At 40.2% G+C, this 23,609-nt stretch overlaps 1 protein-coding gene across 4 annotated transcripts; it reads right to left on the bottom strand.

Moving 5' to 3' along the window:
- Window positions 1-292: 292 nt before the first annotated feature.
- LOC101748511 lies at window positions 293-23,581 on the bottom strand. 4 transcript variants are annotated; one of them, XM_046903810.1, is made up of 29 exons: window positions 23,508-23,581; window positions 21,486-21,634; window positions 20,832-21,055; window positions 20,295-20,459; window positions 19,858-20,040; window positions 19,500-19,620; window positions 18,615-18,728; window positions 17,534-17,702; window positions 16,426-16,588; window positions 15,909-16,097; window positions 15,030-15,219; window positions 14,715-14,854; window positions 13,843-13,980; window positions 12,848-13,068; window positions 12,200-12,357; window positions 11,672-11,899; window positions 10,769-11,104; window positions 9,591-9,989; window positions 9,045-9,215; window positions 8,556-8,710; window positions 7,965-8,105; window positions 7,355-7,493; window positions 6,903-7,093; window positions 6,451-6,576; window positions 5,453-5,633; window positions 4,359-4,510; window positions 3,572-3,658; window positions 2,754-2,900; window positions 293-2,167 (listed from the first exon to the last, which is right to left on the bottom strand). In XM_046903810.1, exons 2-29 carry the CDS (start codon window positions 21,619-21,621, stop codon window positions 1,940-1,942), a joined length of 4,992 nt encoding a protein of 1,663 aa, XP_046759766.1. In that variant the 5' UTR covers window positions 21,622-21,634; window positions 23,508-23,581; the 3' UTR covers window positions 293-1,939. The 4 variants fall into 4 exon arrangements, with proteins under 4 accessions (XP_046759766.1, XP_015153753.2, XP_040508131.1 ...); XM_015298267.4 differs by having other exon boundaries at window positions 9,147-9,215; window positions 21,486-23,581; XM_040652197.2 differs by lacking the exon at window positions 21,486-21,634.
- Window positions 23,582-23,609: the final 28 nt, after the last annotated feature.

The raw sequence follows: 23,609 nt of genomic DNA, 5'->3' as shown, positions 1-23,609 counted from the left end.
AGGAGCCATTTCAGGCCTTGAGGGCTGCCTGTATGAATCAAGTCAAACAAATGATTAAAGTCATGGTGTAGATTTTAGGTAACTTCATAATTGGTGTTAATTAAAAAATAAAAACATTTGTATTAAGCCATAGTTACTTAAACTGGGTGCTATCTTACCTTTCAAATACAGTCTGGATAGTGATAACTAATAAGGTTGAGTTCTATACTCCTCAAGTAAGGCAATGTCTGTTATGCTTCACCATGACTTGCTGTATTTCTTCAGAAAAAAATCACATTGCAAGTCAATAAACTTGATATTAACAGGGTTTAATAGATACATACAAAAACCCAATATTGCTTATGCTATAGAGGCTTTTCTTTTTAAAAGACTTTGTTATGAAGTCAGCTCTTTGTGCAAATGTGAACTGAATAAAGAAGAAGATGTGAGGTGGGGGGGAGGCTTCTTCAGCCCTGGGAGTCAGCAGTAGTGTTTCCAACTAATTCTTGCAGCTTTGATAACTGAGCTTTGTCCTCCAGCAGCGTAATCCATCTATTCTAATCTGTTTTTTTCTCTCCTACTGAGATCTAAGTGAGCGTTTCAGTGTAGGATGAAGAGGTGCTTTATGCAGCAGTTCTGAGATAACAGAATGAGTGCACAATTTGTAAAGCAGTAATAATCCACCCACCTCTCAGTGTTGAATACTTGATGTTGAATGATGCAACAGCATTAATATGAGGGTACTGAGTCATGCTGTAGGTCATGATATAGTTTAAAGTTCTTGTTCTTTCACAGATTCTTGTATGGCATCTGTTTCTTCCTACTTGTTTTCTAAACCAGAGGCTGGCAGTGGGCACAAGAGGTGATGACCAATGAATAAGAAATGTTCTGTGTCTTTCACACTTTGACTCATGATTTTTGCCTAATAAAATGACTACAATACTTTCATGTAAAGCCTGAGGACAAAAGCAGATGGCCAATTAAGAACCAATCCACCAAGTTGTCTTCTGAGGATCATTAAAACTTTCTGTCTTGGGCTGTTTTCTCTTCTGGTGCCTTTATTTGCTTTACCAAACAGTCTTTCTCTAAAGTAGTTAATTCAGTGTAGTCAAAAAGCAAGTGCTTGCTGTTACTGTTGAAAAATGGTGTTCATTCTTTATGATATCTTTTCAGTTAATGCATCTGCTTGATCCTCAAGTTCTGAGGGAGATGAATAAGTACAGATTTCCTCTTCAGAGCTAAAGACATTGAGTGCTTAAAGTCAGTCAGTAGAAATGCTGCTGTTAGTGACAGCAGTAGGCTTTTCATGAGACCAAGTTAGAAAGACTAATTTCACTGTAACTTAACTTCTGTTGTTCAAAAGGTGGTGATGGTTTAGAGAGAAGTAATCGGTCTTTCTGGCATATTCAGGCAGCAAATCTGACCTGCCCTTCATACAACCTGCCCAGATGTAGCAGCTTGTGAAGATTGGCTTTGTAGTATAAAGTGAGGTCATAATGAAAAACTGTTGTGATTTGCTTTGTATTCAACTCCAGCTTATAATACACCATCACAAATCACATCCTCCATACGAAGCTGAACTTTCTATAGCTGCCTAAGGGCATGAAGGAAATGCTTTTTTCTCTTCTCAAACAAGCTGTCATTTAGTGGTTCTTTAAACTTGTCACTCAGTAAGCACAGAAATGCAGTGTTAACTTTAAAAGCCTTTAATAGACTCTTTACATACATTTTTCATAGTACTGCTTTTTATGCTGTCCTAGTGATTTGTGTGAGGCCAAGTAATTTTTTTCTGATATGAGGGTTTTTTTTCCAGATAAAAATGGTAGCTTCTGCTACTACTTGTGAAGCTTTTTCTATGTTTGTTGGGAATTGATAACTGCAAACATGGGAGCCCAGATATCCATAAGCAGCTTTTAATTGCCATTTTGTAATGAAGTAAGAAAAAAAGGATGGTGAGCTTTCAACCAGACCAGGACTCAGTCTTTCTTATTATTTTCTCAAAGGCTTCAATTTCTGTGAGGTTTTTCACTTTCACCTCAAAAAGTTGGGAGATCAGATTTATTTCTTCCTTGGAGAATGGCTCTTCCTTCAGCAACATCTGAGTTATCCCAGAGGATTTATTACCTTGGAGAACTGCTGACAGCTGAAGTCTCAGAGAGAACATCTCACCAAGGCAAGTCCTTAGTGCCTAGAGAGAGAAACAGTTCTGAATACCTGGAAGCAGTTGAACATGACATTTAAAACTACCCGCTGATCAGAGATTAGTATGGATGAGGGACAGAGCAAGTCAAACAAAACGTGTCTTAAAAAACTTGTCTTAGTATCCTAATATTACTGGTAGAAGCATATTTTATCTCAAAAATCACCCCCAAAACACTATTGGTCTCATAGGTATTTGACGTAGCCCACAAATATGCTCAGTAGTGTGGTTAACACGCAGCTGTTCAAGACAGAAGCAGGATGAGAATGTGATACCTAGCACCAGCAGAAGCCCATTTGGGATATTTCTGCTGTGCTGGCCCCTAGGCAATGTAGATTGTTCTTGACAATCATGAGGAAAATCATCATTTACAAAAGGCAGCTTTTGGCAGGGGCCTAAAATCACTTTGTGCACAGTAGGGATATCTTTAAGGAAAATGAGATGACTGTGCACCTCCTGCAATACCAAAGTGCACTCTTCTGAAGGCTGAATGGAAAGGGCTGCACTGTATTGAGAAGTGTATTTTTTACATATATCACTGTAATGTAATTACATTTGGAGCACATAGAGCTACCTGATAAAAAAGCCTCAGAAAGGTGGGGTTAGTGTCTTGGCTGAAGTCAGCAGCAGCGATATGAGCAAAGCAGTGCACAAGGAGCAGGAGGAAACTTCCAGCAGAATCCAGACAATCCCTCAGAATGAACAGTCTGTTCTTCGAAGTCTGAAAAAGAACAAACATCCAGAGCTGAGCTGAGCACAGCCAATGGTCAGATGAAGAGATACGACTCTTCTGGAGGTTTGGTTTCGATTTTAGGGAAGTTAAAAGATTCTATTTAGAGAATATTGGGGAATATCCATATAATAAAGCATGCAGCATTGTCGCAAGACTTCATTTAGAATACTTTCCTATGTGTGAAATCTAAAGTGTTCTCACCTTGTGTTCCTAGACAGTTGTATCTCTGTGTATCATGAACTTTAGAAAGCTTTTCTCTCTAACGTTTCACTTTTAGAAATACAAAATCTGATTATTTTGTGTTGTCTGGTTATAGCAAATAAAATGCTGATCAACTACTCGCTTCTATAAGGGTGACCTATAGAAAATTTAGTGTAATTTGAACATGAGAGACTGGGTAACCAGAGCTGACTTAATGATATGCTCTTAGTATGACCCTCCCATTAAATGCTTATTAAATCTCTGCATTCTAGACTGCTCTATTAAGTTCACATTCAGTGAAATACAGAGCATGCCATTAACATTTGAGGGTCTTACATTTATATCAAACATATAATGACTTAAAAATATGAAACCTTCCTGCAGTTCACTTCCTAGGCCTGTAACTTAATGGATATAAAAAATATTACGTAGGCTGGTCAGATGTGAAGTAGACAAACCTCGTAAAAGAAAGAGTTCCTGAAGGCATTGCCTGTGGCATTACAGAGGGGTATACTGGAGGCAACACACAGGTTAACTTCTGGAGCCTGCAAAGGGAAGGCAAATTGCTTCTGTAAAAACAGTGCGTGCATATCAGACCTGCAAAATAAGAGGGGTTAATGGGATATAAATTCATTTAAATGTCAGCTTTGATTTGCAGTGGGTACACAGAGCCAACAAATACCACAGGGAAATGGGAACTGTTTAAAAAACCCTCACATATCACAGCAATTCATCTTGCCAGTTCTCTAATGAAATAAATTAAAGTGTACTCTTGTCCCAGAGCTGACTGCAAGCCTTGCTATTTTTATTATTATTTATTTTATATTTCTATGAAAGACCCTGAACAGTCTACCTTGGATGAAGCCTTAATGTGCTACAAACTGTAAAATGAAAATAAGAAGTGCCTTGCTCCAAATTAGAAAAGAAATATGCTTTCTCCTAATGTCATTCAGTATGCAACTATTAGGTAATGCAACGGGTGGGTGATGTGCATAGGAGGGATTACACAGCAAATACAAGAACTGACCATGGATCTTGGGCAACAGAAATTTGATCTCAAAACAGTCCTACATCATCGTGGAGAAAAAACAAATTCCACCTCCTGCTGTTTGCAGAGTAGTCGTTGTTAACTTGATTTTACTTTATAATTAGCAGATGCTTTGCAGCTTGTTGGCTGAAGGATTTGTTGGATAACTGTTCTTTTTGAAGAACTGATTACTAAATACCAGCATCTTAAGAACTTACATCAATGTGAAGTCTGAGAAACTGCAGGAAAGAGATGCCATACTGATATATGACAAACTCCCTTGTGGATAGGGCTGCAGAATCCACTGCTATTAGTTCTCCTCCTTGACTGGAGAAGGCATCTTGTTTACTCTGAGAAGAACTTGCTGTTTCTACAAAGAACAACAGAATTTTGTTAGACTAATTCATTTTGTTTCAAGTGTCCAATACACCGCATTTCTCACTTCATAACATTTTTGTCATTCTTCAATATAAAACCCAAACTGCTGATGAATTATCAGTTCTTTCAAGAGTTGTGCAGAGCTCAGTGTTCTTAGGCAACCCCCAAAACTTCATTCTTCCCAGACATTTCAAATAAGGCCTAGAAAAGTGATGACTTGTGTCCCTCAGACTTGATCAACAGCCAGGTTGGTGTGAATCTGTATTCTGAGTCTCTCCTTCACTGTTACAGTGCTTCCTCCAAAGAGGACAATAAGTTTAAGTTGTCTGTTCTGCAAGATCTTATCACAATAAAAACAATCAAAGGCTACTTGAATGATGAAACTAACATATTTCCATTACACTTGAATTGGAAATAATCCTGCCTTCATCTGTGGTGGAAATAGTCAAGTTAAAATGTTGAATAGTCATAAAATAGTCATGTTGAAATACTTCTGCTGAAAAGAAAATCAATACTGCTTCAAAAAAGAATGGCTATTTAATTCTGTGCACCAATTACTTTATTGCAGTCTCATCATTTAAATAATCACAGATCAGTTCTAAAGTGCTGATGAATCTGTCTACTAATAGATATGGAGGTTGATGATCCTTGAGGTTCCTTCCAACCCAAGCCACTCTATTCTTCAGGCTTTCCAATTTAGCTAAAACCACCAATGCTTTCTAGATGGATCTAGAAGTGATAGAAAAATGGTAAAAGCAGTAATGAAATTACTGTTACTTTAGCACAGATTCACTGAAGTATCTGACAGCTGAAGTTCCAGCTGCCAGATGGGAGAATCTCTCTTGCTAGTCTTTTAAAGTTGAAAGGTTCCAATATGTTTTTAAAGTCCAGAGTAAAATTAGGTAACTGACAGTACCTTTAACTCCTCTCTTACCAGGTGTCTCAGATGTTATATAACTTCTGCTATCTTCCTCCAGCATCTGAACCATAGACTTGAGCAGTGGGATCACACTGTGATGGATGGCCTTGCACGTACTGTGTGAGATCGCACTACTGCCATAGTATCTGGCTGTCTCATAGTTTTCAAAACAGTGTTGTGACCCACAGAAAAGCATCTGAAACAAGACATTACACACAACTTCTGTTTTATGCATGTTAAAAATCTCATTGGAAAAGCATCCTGGCATTCTTTGCCTTCTGGTGAAAACCTCACACTGTTGGTTCAGACATCCCATGTAGATTGACTGGTGACTCATTAAGATTTTACTAGGAGCTTGTCTCAGCAGCTTAAAGCCTTACAGTGCTTACAGTCTTGAAGCACCCAACTCTGATTTTTCTACATCTTTCAAGCTGCTGTAGATGTTGTAAGACAAATGATTTGGACTGCACTTCTTGTATTTAATACCCTCAGCTTCTCTGGAATCCATTTGTAAGTGTCATACATGTAATAAAAAGCTTTCTGTTCAACGTTCTGGTCTAATAATTCTACCTCAATTACATTAATAAGCTGAAATTCAGTTAATGGTTATTGTCTCATCAGGATGGAAAAGTAGAAGAGAAGGACAGAGAAATGGGAAGAAGATTAGGGAAGAGTGTTAATTTTATACTTTTTAATGTAAGAAGTCCACAATGGAATACAGAATCCAGTTAATATGAAGAGCAGATTCTGAGTCTATTGACTTAATGGAAAAACCCAATGACTCTCTTGTCAAGAGGATGTAGATCTATGATTCATGAGACATTATAGGTCAAGGGATGGGATGTGAAAGGTCCCTTTAAGAGAGAGGAACTCGTGGGCTTTTTTACTCAAGCGTATTTGAAAATCATTTTTACACTCTCAGGGATTATTCTCAGAACCTGGCAATTGTTCATGCTTTTGCTAGAAAGTAATAACATGACTGCTTTTCATTTGCCTGAGACTGAGGTCAGTACCTTTGCCTGCTGGGTTTGGATACCTGACAAGTCCCTCAAAAATTCCAGCTTGGTGTATGCAGTCTCCACGTTAGCTTGTTCCTTCAGCATGCATTCCTGAAATTCAGAGGCTAAAGCGAGTGTAACCTGGAAGAAATGATACAAATAACAGTACTTCAAGTTCCAGCTTTCATTTTCTGTTGCATATTGTGGCTACAAAGCTAGTGTGACAGCTACATGGCACTGGTGTCTGGGTAGTCATCACAGAACAGGCACAAAACCTACAGTTGATGACAGGAAGGGCCAAAAACTCCACCCTAAAGGTAATAGTTCAAAAAGGGAGGATTTAAGAGAATCAGTGGAGGAAATAAATGGGACAGTGTGACCCCAGGGTGCAATATGTCTGTGCTTCTCAAAGGTTAACAAGTTCTCTGACCCCAGGAATGTTCAGCCTATCCCAGCAGTGACCTCACCTGTCTGAACATCACATTGGTGACTGTTTCCATACTTGACGTGCATCCCCTTTGCTTCTCTCTCTGTGCCATCTGCACATGTATTCTCTTTTCTTCTTCTTGTATCTTCTTAGCGAACTGCATCAGCTTTTCCAGTGCCTTTCTGATCTCCAGCAGAACCTGTATTTCCTGTTCTTTTTCATCTCTGTCAGCTGTAAGCAGCAAATATTAGCAGAAGTGCCCATCTGATAATGGAAATTCACAGAGCAAACCTGAAATAAGATGCTTCCTAAATATGCTTCGCCACACCTCTGCATCTTTTAGAACAGCCCAAATAACCAGATCCTATGTCTGTCTCGTTTTGCTTCATGGGGACACGAGTACTTTCTGAAGTTTAAGCTAACATGCTGAGAGTGAGCAAACATCACACACCCTGCTTCCTCCCTTTTCTGTTTGTAGCTAACATTTTATACCTTTGAATAGTAAGGGTAATGCAGTGCCCAGCTGGCTGCTGAAATACTTTGAAGCTCTTCTCTCAGCTTCTTGCAGAGAGGACCCTTCAAGAAAATGACACATTTCCTCAATGTCTTTCACTTCCCCCCTGTATTTTATCTGTAAGAAATGGGAGAGAGCATTTCAGATAATGTTGCAAACTTGTACAACAGTGACTTCTTGTGAAGCTCTTTCCTCTGACAGATGAAAGCAAGAGATTGTCTGATTTGATCATAGCTTTTTCCTGGCCTTTTTTAAAAATTTATTTTATCATGTAGACCTTGAGTGCAGTTCACCTCTTTCTGATACCACTAAGAATAGTGTTGTCCCTACTGTGTTTAGACACATTCTGAGTTTGAACTGGTGGCTGCTCTGAGACTACACACCAAACTCCTAAGGTGGGAAAGGCTGCAGTGAAGTAGCAACACATCAATTCACATTTTGGATTTGCACCGAATTGAGAAGGGAAGTAATGTGAATTCAGATCAGCACCATCCTGGGTGCAGCATCAGTGATCCTTCAATTGGGTGCCTGTGGGCAATCCTTCACAAAGAGCTTTACAGAAGCCAGCTGCAAAAACAATGCACATACCTTCTGTGCCTTTCCCTCTTTTGCAGCATCGAGGACATGAAGAAATAGAGAACTCAGTTCCTTAAGGAGCCCTTCTTCCTTTTTTATTCTGCACTGCCAGTATATTTGCCTTGATTTTATTTCCTTCTCTAGGAGGTCCAGCTGAAATGCAATGACAGAAAAAAAAATAGCTTACATTTGCAGGAAGGTGAAAGATTACAAATTTAATTGAACCTTACTTATGAAATCTTAATTCAGTGCTTTCAACAGCAGCACATATCCAAATTTGCTGTCACAGGGGATGAGAAATTTGCAGTCCGGAATCTGTGCATGTTATAACTCCTGTTTGAAGTTATAATGCAATGTGTACTTTAGGATAGGACATAGAAGAGGAGGCGTGAAGAGCAGCAGCAGAAGATACAGATAGAAGAGAGAGAAAAATGGATAATGAAAAGAAGAGGCAAGTAAAATGACATACATATATTTCAGTTCATCTTCTACTGCAAGAAAATATTATTTGTGGGACATAGGAAGAGGTGAAATTGCCTAACAGCAGTGGAAAATCATGAGCAAAGAGTTTTCCAAAGTTATCAAACCTGGAGCAGTAATTACCAGCTCTGAATCCGTGTTTCTTGGTAAAGCTCTGAAGGACTGAACAACAGGAATTACGTGGTGTGTCTGGGGGTGGGTTTGAGCACCAATAACAGGCCCAATTTCACCTGTAATTGGACTTATGGTTCTGGCACCAATAGCAATAGGGACGAGGCCTGTGGGTAAAGAAAGATTAGATATAATCCTCAGAATGCACATAATGAATACAACTGTTCCAGCTGCAACCCCAATGATTAGATTTTTTTAATGGCTGAAAGCTGCAGCATGATTTGGTCTCAGCCCTAGTTCCTATTCACCATTTTTCTGGTCCTGCTTGTTTTGAATGTCAGCACCATGCACACTGGGATTTTCCATTCATTGCTGAGACACTGACTGATCTGCTCTGGTAGGGTGATTTTTTGGCTCTGAAAATAATGCGAATACAGGTGATGACAGAGAAGTCCTTTCCTCTTTACTGTTAAAATGATCAAATTCAATTTCCCATTCTACCTTTTCCATTTCCATCTTCCATGGTCCCCGCGAGGGGGGAAGGCTGCCTGCTATTCCAGTCAAAGTCTATTCCCAGAATTGGCACCATCAAACTGGACCCACCAGGATCTGGGATTTTCATTCCAAACACTGCAGGGATCCACATCTCTGTGCCGGGATATTTGATCATGCCTAGATAGAGCCCCAAAAGAGAAGATGAGAAACATAAAATATTAGACTGATGTTTAGTGATGGAAAGACCTTCGGAGGCTGGCAAATGCAGGATGGATGCCGTTACTTCTGCTCCAGCTTCCAAATAATATTGGCTGAGCTCATCATAGTATTTGTGGCTCGGGCTTTGAACTTGATGATCCTTGGGGTCCCTTCCAACCCAAGCCATTCTATGAGTCTATGATTTGCTTAAGAACGGCTATTTTGACAAAAAACTTCTGAAGGTTTTAACTGCTAATCTTTTGGCCAAATCCTGTGATGCAAATGTGTCCATTATTGTAGCCATAATTGTAATGACACCCCTTTACTCTTTAAAACAGACTGCTGTATACCTACCCAGATTCCCACCATTACTCTTGACATTTGAAGCTATTTCTTGTTTTTTCTTGAGGCTTTGCAAGCAGTGCATCGCATGGTAAAATCTAGCAGTGAAAGACTTCTTCATATCTTCTACTGAAGCCTTTAGCACTGCCAATCTGTCTGCTGCTAGACAGGTATCTTCCAAAACTGATGCCTTAAGCTTCTTTAGAGCATCCACCACACGACTTTGGGATAGCAGCCACTCAGCTTCCAGCACTGCTTGGTAACTGCCACTGTGGGGCAGCACCTTGTCTTGCTGCAAGTGAGCTCCCTGGACTCGGGCAATTTTCCCACTCAGAGGCTCAATGAATGAATCTCCAAGAAGCATTAGGTTTCCAGAAGGATCCGTCAGCCCACCTAGAGGTATAACTTCTCCTATAATTGGGAAACAGGAAATAAAGAGTCAGGACATCACCTGGTATCACCTGGCAGCTGGTCATGACGGTCTGGTCTTTCCATTCAGAAAAAGGTACAATGGAAGTAGGTCTAATAAAATAAAACAAAAACATTTGTGGTGGTGATTATAAAATAATTTGCATTATAAAACATAAAAATGTGAAATATCATAAAATGTTTTTAAATGAAGTATCCTGGCTTCTACTTTAGAAGATGAAGATTCCCATTCCTTTTTCTGTGTATCTTCTACAGCAAATTATAAAGAATACATGTATGTGAAAATGCTTTTAAAAAAAAACAGAACTTCAGCCACCTCAGCCCCTAAATTATGTATTTCTTGCTGCTTTTGTTATTTTAACAGAGCAACCAGACCATCTTTGCGTCAAATCACAGAATGTCAGAGATTGGAAGGGACCTCAAATGATCATCTAGTCCAAATACGATCATCTAGTCCAAACCAACTTCAGTCTCTTGTATCATAGCCGTATTCACCAGTGTAGTACCTCAAACGTCTCTCACACTTTCAGCAGTTTTACTGACTTCTAAAGTGATAAAATACAACTACAGAGAAGAGAAGGATTTCTTTCAGTAAAAGCTAAGGTGTGGAGTTGTCCTGACAGGACAAGGCAAAGGTGGAAGGTGAAAGTGACGGCTTTAGGCTCCCTCCCTTTACGTTCCATGCCTGTAGTCAGTGAGTTAAGAGCAGGTTAAATGTACAGTGCATACCTCATTTACCAGTTCATAAAGAATTCACCTACCAGTGTTACCATCCAAACCGACCCCGAGGATTGGAACAATCTTGCCTCCCTCTGGCTCTGTCATAGGACCCCCGATCTCCAGCGGTGTCAATGTGCCAGTGATGGGGTTGAGGTATGTCCCACCAACAGCCAGCTTTTGTCCAGTGTGAGGATGGATCGTAACCCCAAGCACTGGTACTTCTATGTCTGTCACTGGATCTGCCATGAGTCCTCCAAGACCAAATATTTTTTCAGGACACAGGACTGGAAGTTTTGTCTTCACAGGTAGACCAGTGTCAGGACAGACTGGGTAAGGAATGTAGGGAAATATGGGTATTTCAGGCTTCTGACGCTCACCTACATGTAGAACCAGAAGAAATGCAGCATGGTTATGCTAGTGCTAAAGGCAAGGAGGCATTAGAGCTCAGAATAGAGCCTGTGGAGCTTTCAGAGTGCTCATACTAAAGGTTTGCAATGTTTAGGCCTAGAGTTAAGTGAATGACTGTAAGCCCTCTATACCAGCTTTATGGTTGTTTTGTTGTTTATTTGTTTTTAGACTTAATTTGTACTTTGGCCTTTTCCTTCGAGTGAGGCATATAATGGTTTTTATGGTTTAAAGAGCAGACAGAAATATGTCGGAAATAAAGAATACTTCAATACTTTTCTGCATATAAGCCTTGTAACATCTAATACTTCTTATTCACATTGAGTCTTGTATTTAGATGAAGAGAAATATCTTCCAGCACCATGCTACTGAGAAGTTTTCTCAGAAGATTTTCTTTAGTTTTAGATTTTGTTAAGGTTAAAATGCATGCAAGTACACCAAGGTGTTTCGTGTTGGCTATTTTCTTTCTTTTACACCACTAAAACTGTATTCCACAAATAAGCAACTGAATCAATTGATGTTTTCATAGTAGCTCTTACCTGAAGCAGAATCAACAGTACAGACCAGTCCAGATCTGATGGGATCATAACCGACATTGCCAGCTACGTGAAGCACCTTCCCAGTGCCCGGATGTAGGAAATGGTTGCTGGGTACTGGACCAGAGCTCTGGCTGCTCAGCAGCATGGCACAGTGTGGGCTGGGAGTTAACAGCCCAGTGACAGGATCCACTGAGACAACATCAGGTGCTCTGGCACTGCCATTTGGGTCTAAAAGCAATGCACAATAGAGGAGGAAGAAAACAGCAGACTGTTATCCTCTCAGAAATCCACTCTTTTTGAGAAGATGCAGAATAAAGTTCTACTGATGACTTTGCTTTTGTAGCAAGCCCTTAATTCATGAGCTGTTAGTGAGAACTCAATGAGGACAATCTTCTCTCTTCACTTTGCTATTGGTTCTTTTGTCACCTATTTACGAAAGCACCAATAGGAGCATATGTGCATCTTCCTGCCTACAATTCCTTACATTCTAGCATCATTCTGAAAAGAATTTCTAGAGGTTGTAGTTACCCACAAGCTCCTGTTTGGTAAGGATCTTGGTTTTAGCTTTGTTAAGAAGGTGAGCTCCTGTTCCTTCGCCCAGCACTCCCCATGCTTTGAGGCGGTGGCTCTCTGTTATTATTAAGCTCGACATCCTGTTGCTTGCAGCATCTATCTGGGCTAACAGGCTGGAATTTAAAAGATGGTTACTTTCCACGTGAAGTTAAGGTAAATAATTTCAAGGGGGCAGTACAGGAAGAGCTTGGAAGGACATGCAAATGATCTCTGCACTTTGGCACTTAGAGAGCTCTATGAGTATTTGCTTTGGCTACTGCATTAAAAATACCAATTTCTCTTTTTTTCTGTTTTCTTTTTAATCACAGAATTCTGACTCTGAACATTCTAAGTCCTGACAGAGCATGGTTTGTACACAGACCTTAACTGGCATAATATCACAATAGAAATCATTTGGCAGCGAAAGAAAACACCCTCAAAAGATTGTTGTCCTCTAGATTCAGATGGGGGTCTCTTCACTATATGACTCTGAGATTTAGAACAGCTGTTCATAATCTCTGTTAGATTCTCTCTTCCAAATACAAGCCAACCCAATCACCTGCCACAGATGCTTCCAGCTAGCAAATACAAAGTTGTAGCAGAAGGTTTCAGTAAGTTTATTACCTTTTACAGTCTGGCTGGGACCAAGTGGTTGGGCTTCTTTTACAAGCCATCTTATCTGTCAGCATCTCTGCCAACCTCACTGCCTCTCGCAGGGTGGAATTGAACGTGACATAATGCTCTTCCTGGCATTTCAGATCATGCTGCAATAACTGCATCTGTTTGTTCACACCTTCTTCATATTCTGCAGCCAACTGCTTCCTGTGCTGCATCTCTTCTTCTGCCTAGGTGGGATATAAGATCCAAACATGTTTTCTCTTGCTTTATCTAAATATAAACAGAAATTCTAACTTTTCTGCCTTTTATTAAAATAACAAAAATCAGAAATTACAAATAATTTTGATCTATTCATTTGAATTGGAGCACGTACATGCTAATAACTCTAATATGCTGAACTGCAATTATCCAGCACATAGGTGATAAGTATTCAGATCTGAATAAGCTAATAACTTAAGATATCCTTTTAACAAGTGATGCAGAACTCTTAGGAGGATCTTAATAAAAGTAACGTTTATAACTACTTACTGTGTAGCATACACGTTTTTCCAAGTGAGACAATGAGTGTGTTTCTGCTTACAAGGCACAAAATAATTTCTTTCTAAGAACTTTTGTAATAACGTAAACAGAGTTCTGAAGTTACACATGCTAGTGCAGACCAATGTGTGCTGTTCTCAAAGCAGAAAGCTCTGCTACTAAAGAGACTCCCAAAGAGCTGAGATGTATGGGTCCGTCAGACTGATCAAGAAAACAAAATAAGTGAGTAATCTTTCAGAGGTGTTAGCATGAAGCAGTAGCAGCAAATTCAAAAGCCTTAAAAGGTCCAGCACAGCCTGTTGTTTGCAGTCATATAATGTTAACTGTTTTGCAGACGATGGCATATGAAATGTTTGCAATTACAAAACCGATGTTCTAAATGACCATACCCACATTAATGAAATGAGAGTGCTGCAGATGTCATTTGCTATTCCATGTGCAAATGGTGCTGAACTGAGCTCTACCTGCTGTTTGGCTTTTAAGTAACTCTCTGTCATTGTGCTCTCGTAAGACTCCATCTCTTCTGGGATATTTAGTGCCATGATCCAAATGTTTTTCAGTGCAGATATTTCACTCGTAAGCTTGCGATATACAGTTTTCACCTGAGGCAGAAAAAAAGAAAGAAAGAAAGAAAGAAATGAGGACTGTAAGAGATAATATGAAGGCAGTATATTCTCTCTATAACATCGGTGCCTTTTTATGTAACAAAAGTACATGGCAGTGCCTGAGTCCTCAATACAAACCATTTTCACGTTAGCATTCCTGAGGTTACGGTACAACGATCTCTCCACACTACTCATCTGCTAACTGTGTGCTGAAATGCAGCTCCCTCTGTTGTCTCTTGGGCCAAAAATGCACTTACAGGAGAGTTTCAGACAGATCCATCACAGTTACTGTGGGTCAATGAAATGCTAACCCATTGATTTCAGCTGTGAGACTATTATGAAATTCAAATAACAGAGCAAGACTCCATATCTGTGTCACTACATATTCATTCATATTTACTTCTCTATGGTTCTCAAATGTTTGACCAGTAATCTGTATTACTTTTATTTTCCAGATAAAAAATCGGGCCTGGGAGATGAAGTTCTTTTCCAAAAATGTGCAGAGCAGATTCATAAGAAAATCAAAATGTTCTGCCTTAAGCTCATTATGGTTTCCACTATATTATGTGGTATAAACAACATGTTTAAGAATATGGATACATGTCAGCGTTTCAAGTTCTGAAAACATTAAAGTTAAAAGAAAGTACACACAAAATAGATAACAGGAAGCAGCAAAGTTATTTGTTTTAGACTCTTTCTGTATAAATGAGTAGCCCCAAAATACACTTTACCTCTTCTTTGAAGTGGCCCAGTTTGGCTGTGACTGACCGTGACTGCCTCAGCAAAAGTTCAAAGAAAACACTGGTGTTAAACGACTCAAGGTCTATCTGTTCTTCAGGTTCCCAAACACCACCCTTTTTCAGGGAGCAGGCTGAAACACAAGTATTCATTTATTAGTGTTTTTCACTCCAGGACTGTTTTCTGAACAAAGACTTTATGCAAATCAATAAATCTGGGCCACTGCACATTGCTAGACATGGGATCCTGGCTCCATATATGCAAGAAATCAGGCAGCCCCACTGTTATTTAACTTTTTGTTATCTGACCTGTTCCACCAGTGCTGCAAGAGTCAGCATCCGTGCTACCTTTGTTCTGCAGCCAGGGATGATATTTTTTGATGGAAAATACCGTTGGTATATTGGAGGAATATCTGTCCAGGCTGTGTTTCAGCTGCTGCCTTCGAAATGGAGGGCAGGCAGTGCCCTTCTGTGACCAACTAAGTCCCTGACAAAGAAGCTGCAAGACACAACAAAAAATGAACAAGTAAGTTTCTTTTCTCACTGTGACAAGTTGTATTTTGTGATTCATGTATTAGTCACTCAACAGGCAGGAAGCAGCATTACCTGTAAGGCAAAGACCCCAAGGGTCTGTTTTCTAAGTACCTTGCTAGGGTGTTCTGTTCTAAGGCAGGAGAATTACTAATCTTAGCAGATGAGGCTGAAACCAAGGGGAAAGAAGTACAGTTATATGCTGTTCGAATATTCTGGATGAATAATTCCCATCTTCTACCATTCCTTCAGTAGTCCGGTTGCAGAAAAAGCCTGTTGATTTCAGGACACGCTACAAACATTAAAAAAAAATGTCTGCCTGGGGGATTTAATTGTCATCTCATCAGTCCTTCCTGAAGAGATGCATATCAAAGAGAATTTCATTATGTGGTTAGATCTAATGAACCAGAGAATAGGAATGAAATTCACCTGCATCTTAAGTATCTCTAAGTGGCCTATGTATCAGGTAAATTTCCTGGGGTGTCAGTGGAGCTCAATAAATTCATAGGGATGATTTTACCTCATATATAAAACATAAGGTTGAGCCAAAATTTTCAGCTTTATAGGGGATGCCTGAGGAAACAGGTGGCTAGTGGGTTCATTGCACAAAATCTTATAGTATCTTTTAAGAAGAGACTTTGTGTAACTGTTACTTACTGTCAACACCACACAGGTAACAAGCAATGTGAGAAGTCCTGTGATTACTCCAATAATGGCTGTCCAGTCAGGTTTCAGTAGGAGGTCTTGTTTTCTTGCAATGCCCACCTGCACAGCATATCTGGGAGTTGTGGGGAAGAACGGCCCCTCTTCATAACACTGTCCTCCAAGTGGCATGACCCTAATGTACTTAATGAACATAAGAAAAAATGCCAGTCACTGTCATTGCCAATTATTTAAGTATGCACAGTGATTTAAATCTGAAGTGTTATTTTGGCTATGACACTGAGTCCAACCTTTGCAGCAGTTGTACCATTTTGCACTCATGAAATGCTCGTGCACAAAAACACCCACATTTGTTGCTGTATTCACCTCTGCAGGATGGCATGTGAAAATGAAAAGATGCTCACTCATATCTTTAACATTTCCTTTCAATTCCAAACCATCATTTGGAGCATTTAAATGCTTTGCTAAGAGGGATATTGTAAATGCAAAGACAGTGTTCCTCAATACAAACCATTTTTTTGTGCTGATTGCTGCTCAGCTGTAACACGTAGGTACCAGGGTGCTGGAACTGGAAAAGGAAGAAGAGGAAGGTTTGGGAAACATCTCTTATTTCCTCTGCAAGTCTTCGAAAGTCCCCCCAGTCAAATTCGGCATTTGTGTTGTACAAGTTGTTCCTAGGAGCAAAAGTACAAGAGTCTGTTTTTGTCACTAGATTTTGTGTGTGTGTGTGTGTGTGTACATGTAGGTTTATTTATCAAGCTTTGGTTGCTGCTTAGGATTCATCTACACCACTAAATACCCGAGGATTAGCTAGAGTTTAGGTGCTGAACCTCTAATTGTCCACACAGTGGCACTGTGTTTGAGGCTGCTCCAACAAGCTCTCCCCAAACTGATGTATGCAATGCAGCAGGAATTAACCCTAAGCAGAATGGATAATTAGAAGTGAAGAAATAGCCACTGGGACCCCTTCTAAGTGTTTCCACACCACAGATGCCAACATGGAACCCACATGTAAAGTGCTGTAATTCATTACCTGTCCCTTTTGTTACTTCTTTGCTTTCAAGCTGGATGAATGCCAGAAATGAAATGAAAATAGGCCACAGGGGAAGAAATCTTCAGAACTGCCCACAGAAACAAAAGCAGCAAAGGCAGAGCTCCTAAGGCTTGCAGTGCACTAGAATGTGCTTGTTTCTATTTGGATTAGTTTACCAAAACCTAAACCTTAGCTCAATGGTTTTAGAAAGAGAAAAGAAATTAGGATGAATAAGAGGGAATATAAAGCATAAGCCAGTGAGAAGTCAACTTGCAAAAGTATTAAGACAGGTCTATCTTTTAATGGCTCAGAAATAGCACAAGCAGGGCAACAGGAATGGTGTGTATATATGTGGTTTTGCATATTTTAAGGACAGAACATTGCTTTCCTGATGTCTTACACGCAGTTTCCAACTATGCCATGATGTCAAAAAGACATTGAGGCATGCTTAAGAATGAGATTTCTACTCTTGCTAGTCATGTTTCCTCTGAGTTCTATGTTGAGAAAAGTGAAAACTTTTTTTTTTTTCTTTGTAGATCACCTAAAAATGCATCAGCTAAGTTCTACATTCAGGGTTTGTACTTACACATCATAAACTGGGTAATGCTCCTTGGAGACAATGAACACAATGGTAACGTTAGCATTAATGCATGTGGTAGGATTTAAGATGCCACTAAATATGCTTTTTGATGTGGAGGTTGAAGGTCTCAGGCTTTGTACCAGGGAAGATCTGGGTTCTTCATGGTCAGAATTAACTGTAAAAGCACAGGTTTGGATCATTATGTTTGTATCATTAGCAATGATTTTCCATCTACAGAACTGCTCCAGGTTACAGTATTTCCTATTTGCTTTTATGACTAAGCTTTATAGACACAGATCTGACTTCCAGAATAAGGTATACTGTCAAGACAACAATGCCATTGGCATCTTCCTGACACTGGATAATTTTGCACCACCTTTTCTAATCTTTTTTGCAGTGCTCTGCTGAAGCACATTTGGTAAAAAAGCAGAACTTCTTGCAAAATCTGCAGCCTTTTTAAGGAATCTGTCCCCTTGTGTTTAAGTCAAATTTGGCTTGGCTATGGATTTGAGGATAACTCTGGAGGCACAGAGGAACTAAAGTCCTGCTCTCCAAGAAGAATGCAAGTGGAACTAATGAGAAAGCAACCTGAAATGCCAAAAGCTATGCAGATGATGGTGTAAATCAGAATTGCAGACTGAACCAAAAGAGTGGATCAAACCAAGAGAGATGTGAGAGGAACAGAATAGAGCTCAGCCCTGACATTTACTCCTGGGCTCTTCCTGTGGACATGGTGGCAGTGAGGGGGCCATGTGCCATCTCTGTGCACCCAGGTGGAGGCATCCAGCTACCACCTGGCTGTTCTCATGACCTCTGGGGAAGAGGCAGGGGCCAGGAGGATGTAACTGCTGGCTCATGGAATTGGGTTGCAAAGCAAGAGGCTCTGATGTGCAGCGCAGGGAAGTCAGCTTTTTCTTTCACTTCACTATGCTTACTGTGAAAAGCTTTTCTGGCTATTTGAAGATGGTAAAGGGTCTGTTGGTTTCTATTTCCTATTTAGTTTGGTACTGGAGATGGTTGAAGCACAATTAAACTTTAGTGAAACTGTATTTAAATATACGCTTTGTAGCCAAATGTGAGAACTTACCTGGAGCTGCTGGGGAGGAAGACCTGTTTTTGTGAAGTGACAAAGCCTTGTTCAGCATGATGAAGTTGTGAAATAGCTGTGGGTCAGGATTATACACTCCTAAAAATCCTCTCCCTGAAGCAATATAAAAAAATATCAATTACTTCTGGTTTTCAACAAGGTGGACTTCAGTTTTTCTTCTAGCTTATACAGTACCAGCTCATCAAACTCCACAAGTTGAGCTTACAAAGCCTCAAACCAAGTTACATGTTTTTCAGTTCATTTATCTTATTCTAAGGCAGTGCTTTAAAACACTTGGGCCTTATCCAAAGGCTTTAGGGTTTGTTTGATGTTGCAAGACCTGTTCCTTAAGCAGCAACTGGTTTAACTTGGCTGTAGTCAATGAAACTGTGTCAAGGTACCATAGGGAAATTATTGCATCCTATTGTTATTATTAAATTTTCATGCAGTTGTATAAAAAGTGCTTTTGGCTCACAGCTTAATTCAAGAATACTAAAAAAAAAGAATGTTTAGCTCCTTCTAATTCTACTTGATAAATTCACATTAAAATCCTAAGCCCAAAAGAAAATCTATACAAAGGATTGTGAGAAGGGAGCCCTTTGATGTGCATCTCTGTTTAGAAAATGAGAGTGGGAGGGAATCTCTGAGTATCTGTCCATTCCTGGAATACTGGAAATGTACAGAACTCAGATCAGTGTTTTAGGACTGAGACTGAGTGACTTAGCATTACTTCATCCTGCCAGGATGTAAGTATCAAAATTTCTTGTTGTTTGTGTTAAAAACAAGAAGGAAAGGCCAGTTATTTATAAAAGCCATTTAATACCTATTCAATAACATAACTCTATACCCAGCTAACATGATCGCTTTTGTTATCCTTCTGCTTACCACTTGCTTTCACGATATATGCTGGATGGGAGTATTTGCTTTGTTCTGAAGAGCAGACATCTTTTAAAGGGAAATATGATCCTAGTAGAACTGTTCTTAATTCTTCTAAGAGAACAGCAGTCTAATAGAAAAAGAACTCAGAAAATGTATGTGAGTTTTTCACAGTGTTGCAATGCAAGGCCAGGTATAAAAAATATGTTATGTGTATAACAGACAAGTGCCTGGAGTTTTTGTTGCTTTCTGTACTTCTTTAAGGAAATAATTTTAAAAAAATGATGTTATTTGATAAAAAGATTACTCCAAGTCTAGAAAGTTTAGCAAAAAAAAGGTAGATTTTGAATTTAACAGTAGCTTTTACCTTGCTTCCATTTCTATAAGTGATAAAAAGCTGAGGATTTTCCTCTGCACAGATGATTTGCAGGATATCTCTTTGTTGCCTTCTACACTGAGAATCACAGATGTTCTCCAGACGGTCAGTTTGACAGATGCAGAGGCCAAGAACCTTGTCATAGCCTTGATAATCCCTGGGAATAGTACAAACCTGCGGGGGAAAAAAGGAATAAAATAGCAGCTTGAAAGACAAATAATGACCCATCCTCCTTATGTGAGGATGGAAATTTGGCTTCCTGTTTGGGTTCTTATTTCAGTTTGAAGAAGAGTTAAAAGCTCCTGTGAAAATGCTAATAAAGTTTGGTTCTTATGCTGCCTGTACCTAGCAAAGGAAAAGCTAGGGAGTTTGCTTTTAGGGCAATTTTTGCATGGATCTTGGATTTGTCTGATGGAAAAACACTACACCTTTTCCGAGCAATAGTGAGCCCATTCCTTCTTGGTTAGACACCGTCCTTCCTGATTTCGGGAGGCTGAATCTCGACAAATATCATATGCTCTTCTGACACAATGCCTTATGCCATCCAGAGAGCTCCGATAACCCGGAGGGCACGTGCAGTGAGCATCACGAGCCTGCAAGAAAAAAAAACAGGTTTTAGAAACCTCCAGCCTCATGCAGCTATTGTCATGCACCTTGCTACATTAAGCATCACACCCTATTCGGCTGAGGTCAGAGGAAACCTGTGGGTCCATTCAGACCACCTTTACATTCCCAAAGAAGAGGGATGGATGTAGCCCTAAAACTCACGTGTAGATCTGCTATGTTACTTTCAGCCCGGTGAATGTATGTAAATGGAAATGAGATGCAGGACTGAAGGATGCCAGTGAGAGAGACGTACCCTGCATTAGGGCAGTGCATTTGAGGTAAAAAGAATGAAGACCAAAGTCTGAAGTAATAGCAATCCCCATTAGGACTGAACAGTTGCTACAGAACTGTCTGTATACCTGAAACACCTGGCCTTTCCCAAGACAGATGCATGTTTCTTGTCCTTCTGTGGGCTGTGCTGCCTCTGAGCCGCATGGGAGGCACGCTTTTTGGCCAGGCATGGGGTTAAAGAAATCCACTGGGCAAGCCAAGCAGCTGTGTGGTGTCAGTGCTGCTCCTTCAGAACGGAAAGTGCCTCGGGGACATGGAACTGGCGTGGTGCTTCCTTCAGGGCAGAAAAAGCCTGTGAACAACAAAACCAAAAACATATCATCATTTTTTCTTATATAATGCGGCTTTATTATGTACATTAGACAGAGTGCCTCTACAGTTTAAATAAAGTGTATTTTTTGTTTATATTGTAACATCAAGATCAGCAAAATGAACCATGCCTCCTTTAAAATACTGCCTGGTTTCAGTGCTGCTTTTTTTAACGCAGTACAAAAAGGAAGTCCTTGGACATGTGAATCTTATAATAATACTGAATGCTCTATAGTAGCTGATTAAGCCTACTTCCTTTTATTGTATGAATTGTTGCAAGACTCATTCATTATCTAAGGGCCTCTCTAGCATTCAAAACAATCAGTGCCTGGCTACATTTGTTGTTGAGCTGTATGTGACAGAAAAGCATTCTAAAGAAGCTAATGATCTCTGGTATATTATCCCCAAAATACCTGCTGGACAGTTTGTCAGATTCTGTTTTCTTCTGCAGTGAACTCCACTTTGACAGTCCTCATGGTGTGGAAGTTGCAGCTCCCCATCATCACAAGCAAAGCTCAAAAAAATGGTCAAAATGAAGAAGAAGGCCATTCATGTATTGCATCTAGTAGCATGAAGTGCCAGATGTGAATGAAAAAGGCATAAGGAGAGCTTTCTTTTCAGCCACTGAATATTTAATGGTGAGTGTAAGCTGAAACATATTAAAGTTTGATGTAAAATATTCATGGCAGCTACTTGAGCCTGTTGTATTCCCCTACAGGTCGTGTAAGAGAAACTGTGCTCAGACCAATATAAGGACTTTGCATATGAAATACAACTTTTGCTGCATAGATAAATGCTTATCTATGGTTACAGACAATTTGTTACTGTACTTTGTAATCTGAACTTTTTGGGGTCCCCATAACAGCCTTGATTTTTCCAAGACTATGCATCTTCATTTACTGTAAGGAATCATGAATGTGTGTGTGATATGCTTATTTTATCTTTGGGCAGGCTGCATCATTTATGATCAGCATAAAGCACAAACCCTGCTGAGCAATCTGTGTCTTTTTCAGTGTTCAATATAGAAAAAAAGTAATTATTTGCGGTTATTTTGTCCCGTTTTTCAAGATCTGGGGCAGATATTAGCACACAGTTCAAAGATCTTGTCTTGAACACCTCCTTTTCTTCATGGGGATTTTACAAGTTGCAACACCAGCCAGTGGCTCACCCTGTTGAAATCTGTGTAAATGGAGTCTGCCATATCTTAGACTGATGGGCACTTAGATGCTTCTGAAACCTTTGCCTTTGTGATATAGAAGACAGCTGTCCCAGCCTGCATGTGTCATGAAGGAGGCACTGTGTATGTAGCAGAGACCTCTGTTTCCTTGTAAAATATCTAACCAAACATGTGAAAGCACTTAAGGATAACACTCCCCATTTCTCTCCTCTGCTTGTACCTTTAGTGGCACTGTTTAACACATGTTTCTTAAAGGTATTTCCAGTAACTATTAATTCAAAGAGTTGGGTGGACTTCTTAGAGGTGCAATAAAAAAGTGGTTTCCAGATATATTTTGTTCAGCAATCATTACTGCACTGGATCATCAGCTTGGAAAAAATAACAGTGGAGAGGGAGGGCATTCAGGGGAGATGAGAGTGGCCTGGGTTAGAAAAGACCTTAAAGATCACTCAGTTCCAAGCCCTGCTGTGGATTGGCTGCCAACCACCAGCTCAGGCTGCCCAGGACTCCATCCAGCCTGGCCATAGGCAATTCCAGGGATGGGGTACTCACAGCTTCTCCAAGCAGCTTCTCTTTTCACAAATGCCTGTGCCTCATTGCCCTCTGAGGAAAGATTTTCCCCTTAATAGCTGACCTAAATGTCCCCTCTTTTAGTTTAAAGCCACTCCTCCTTGTCCTGTCAACATCAGAATGAGTAGAAAGTTGCTCTCTTCCTGTTCATAAGCTCCCCTCAGGTACTGGAAGGCCACAGTGCTGTCTCCCTTGAGCACTCTCTTCTCCAGGCTGCAGAAGCCCAGCTCCCTCAGCCCTTGCTCAGAGGAGAGATCTCAGCTAACCAAGACCCATTAGCAATGGGAACTTAAGGCAGGATTATCCCACACCAGGAGCCACTTGGGGCCCTAGAGGCCTACAGACTGCTGCTAGTTTCCTCTGGGCCTACACAGGGCCACTTCCAGAGTGACTCCAGTGTTATATGGAGACCCCCCCACACACAAAAAGCATGACCTGTTCACTGTTAGACCACCAGAGCCCCGTGAGATGCTGCAGAACTTCAGGCTACATGGCTGCCAGTGCTTCCTAAATTAACTCCACTGTCCTAGCAAGCTTACTGCATTACATCTCCTCATGAATTCTTAAAAAAAAAAAAAAAAAAAAAAAAAAAGGCAACCATCCCAGCGCATCATTTAAGGAATGAACCACACCATGATGCTAACCATGGCTGGGCTGGGCTGTGCTCTTGTGAACAGGTGTACCGCACCTTTTGGCCCTTAAACTTCCTCAGACAGCGGTTCTTTGTGGAATTACCAAAGCAGGCCCAGCCTCCCACGCCCCCAGCTGGGCCGCCCCACCCGCGCCGCAC

Source organism: Gallus gallus, chromosome 24, assembly GCF_016699485.2.
Source record: "Gallus gallus isolate bGalGal1 chromosome 24, bGalGal1.mat.broiler.GRCg7b, whole genome shotgun sequence".
Taxonomy (NCBI): Eukaryota; Metazoa; Chordata; class Aves; order Galliformes; family Phasianidae; genus Gallus; species Gallus gallus.
The sequence above is the reverse complement of the archived record's forward strand: the minus strand, read 5'-3'. Positions and strand labels throughout refer to the sequence as shown.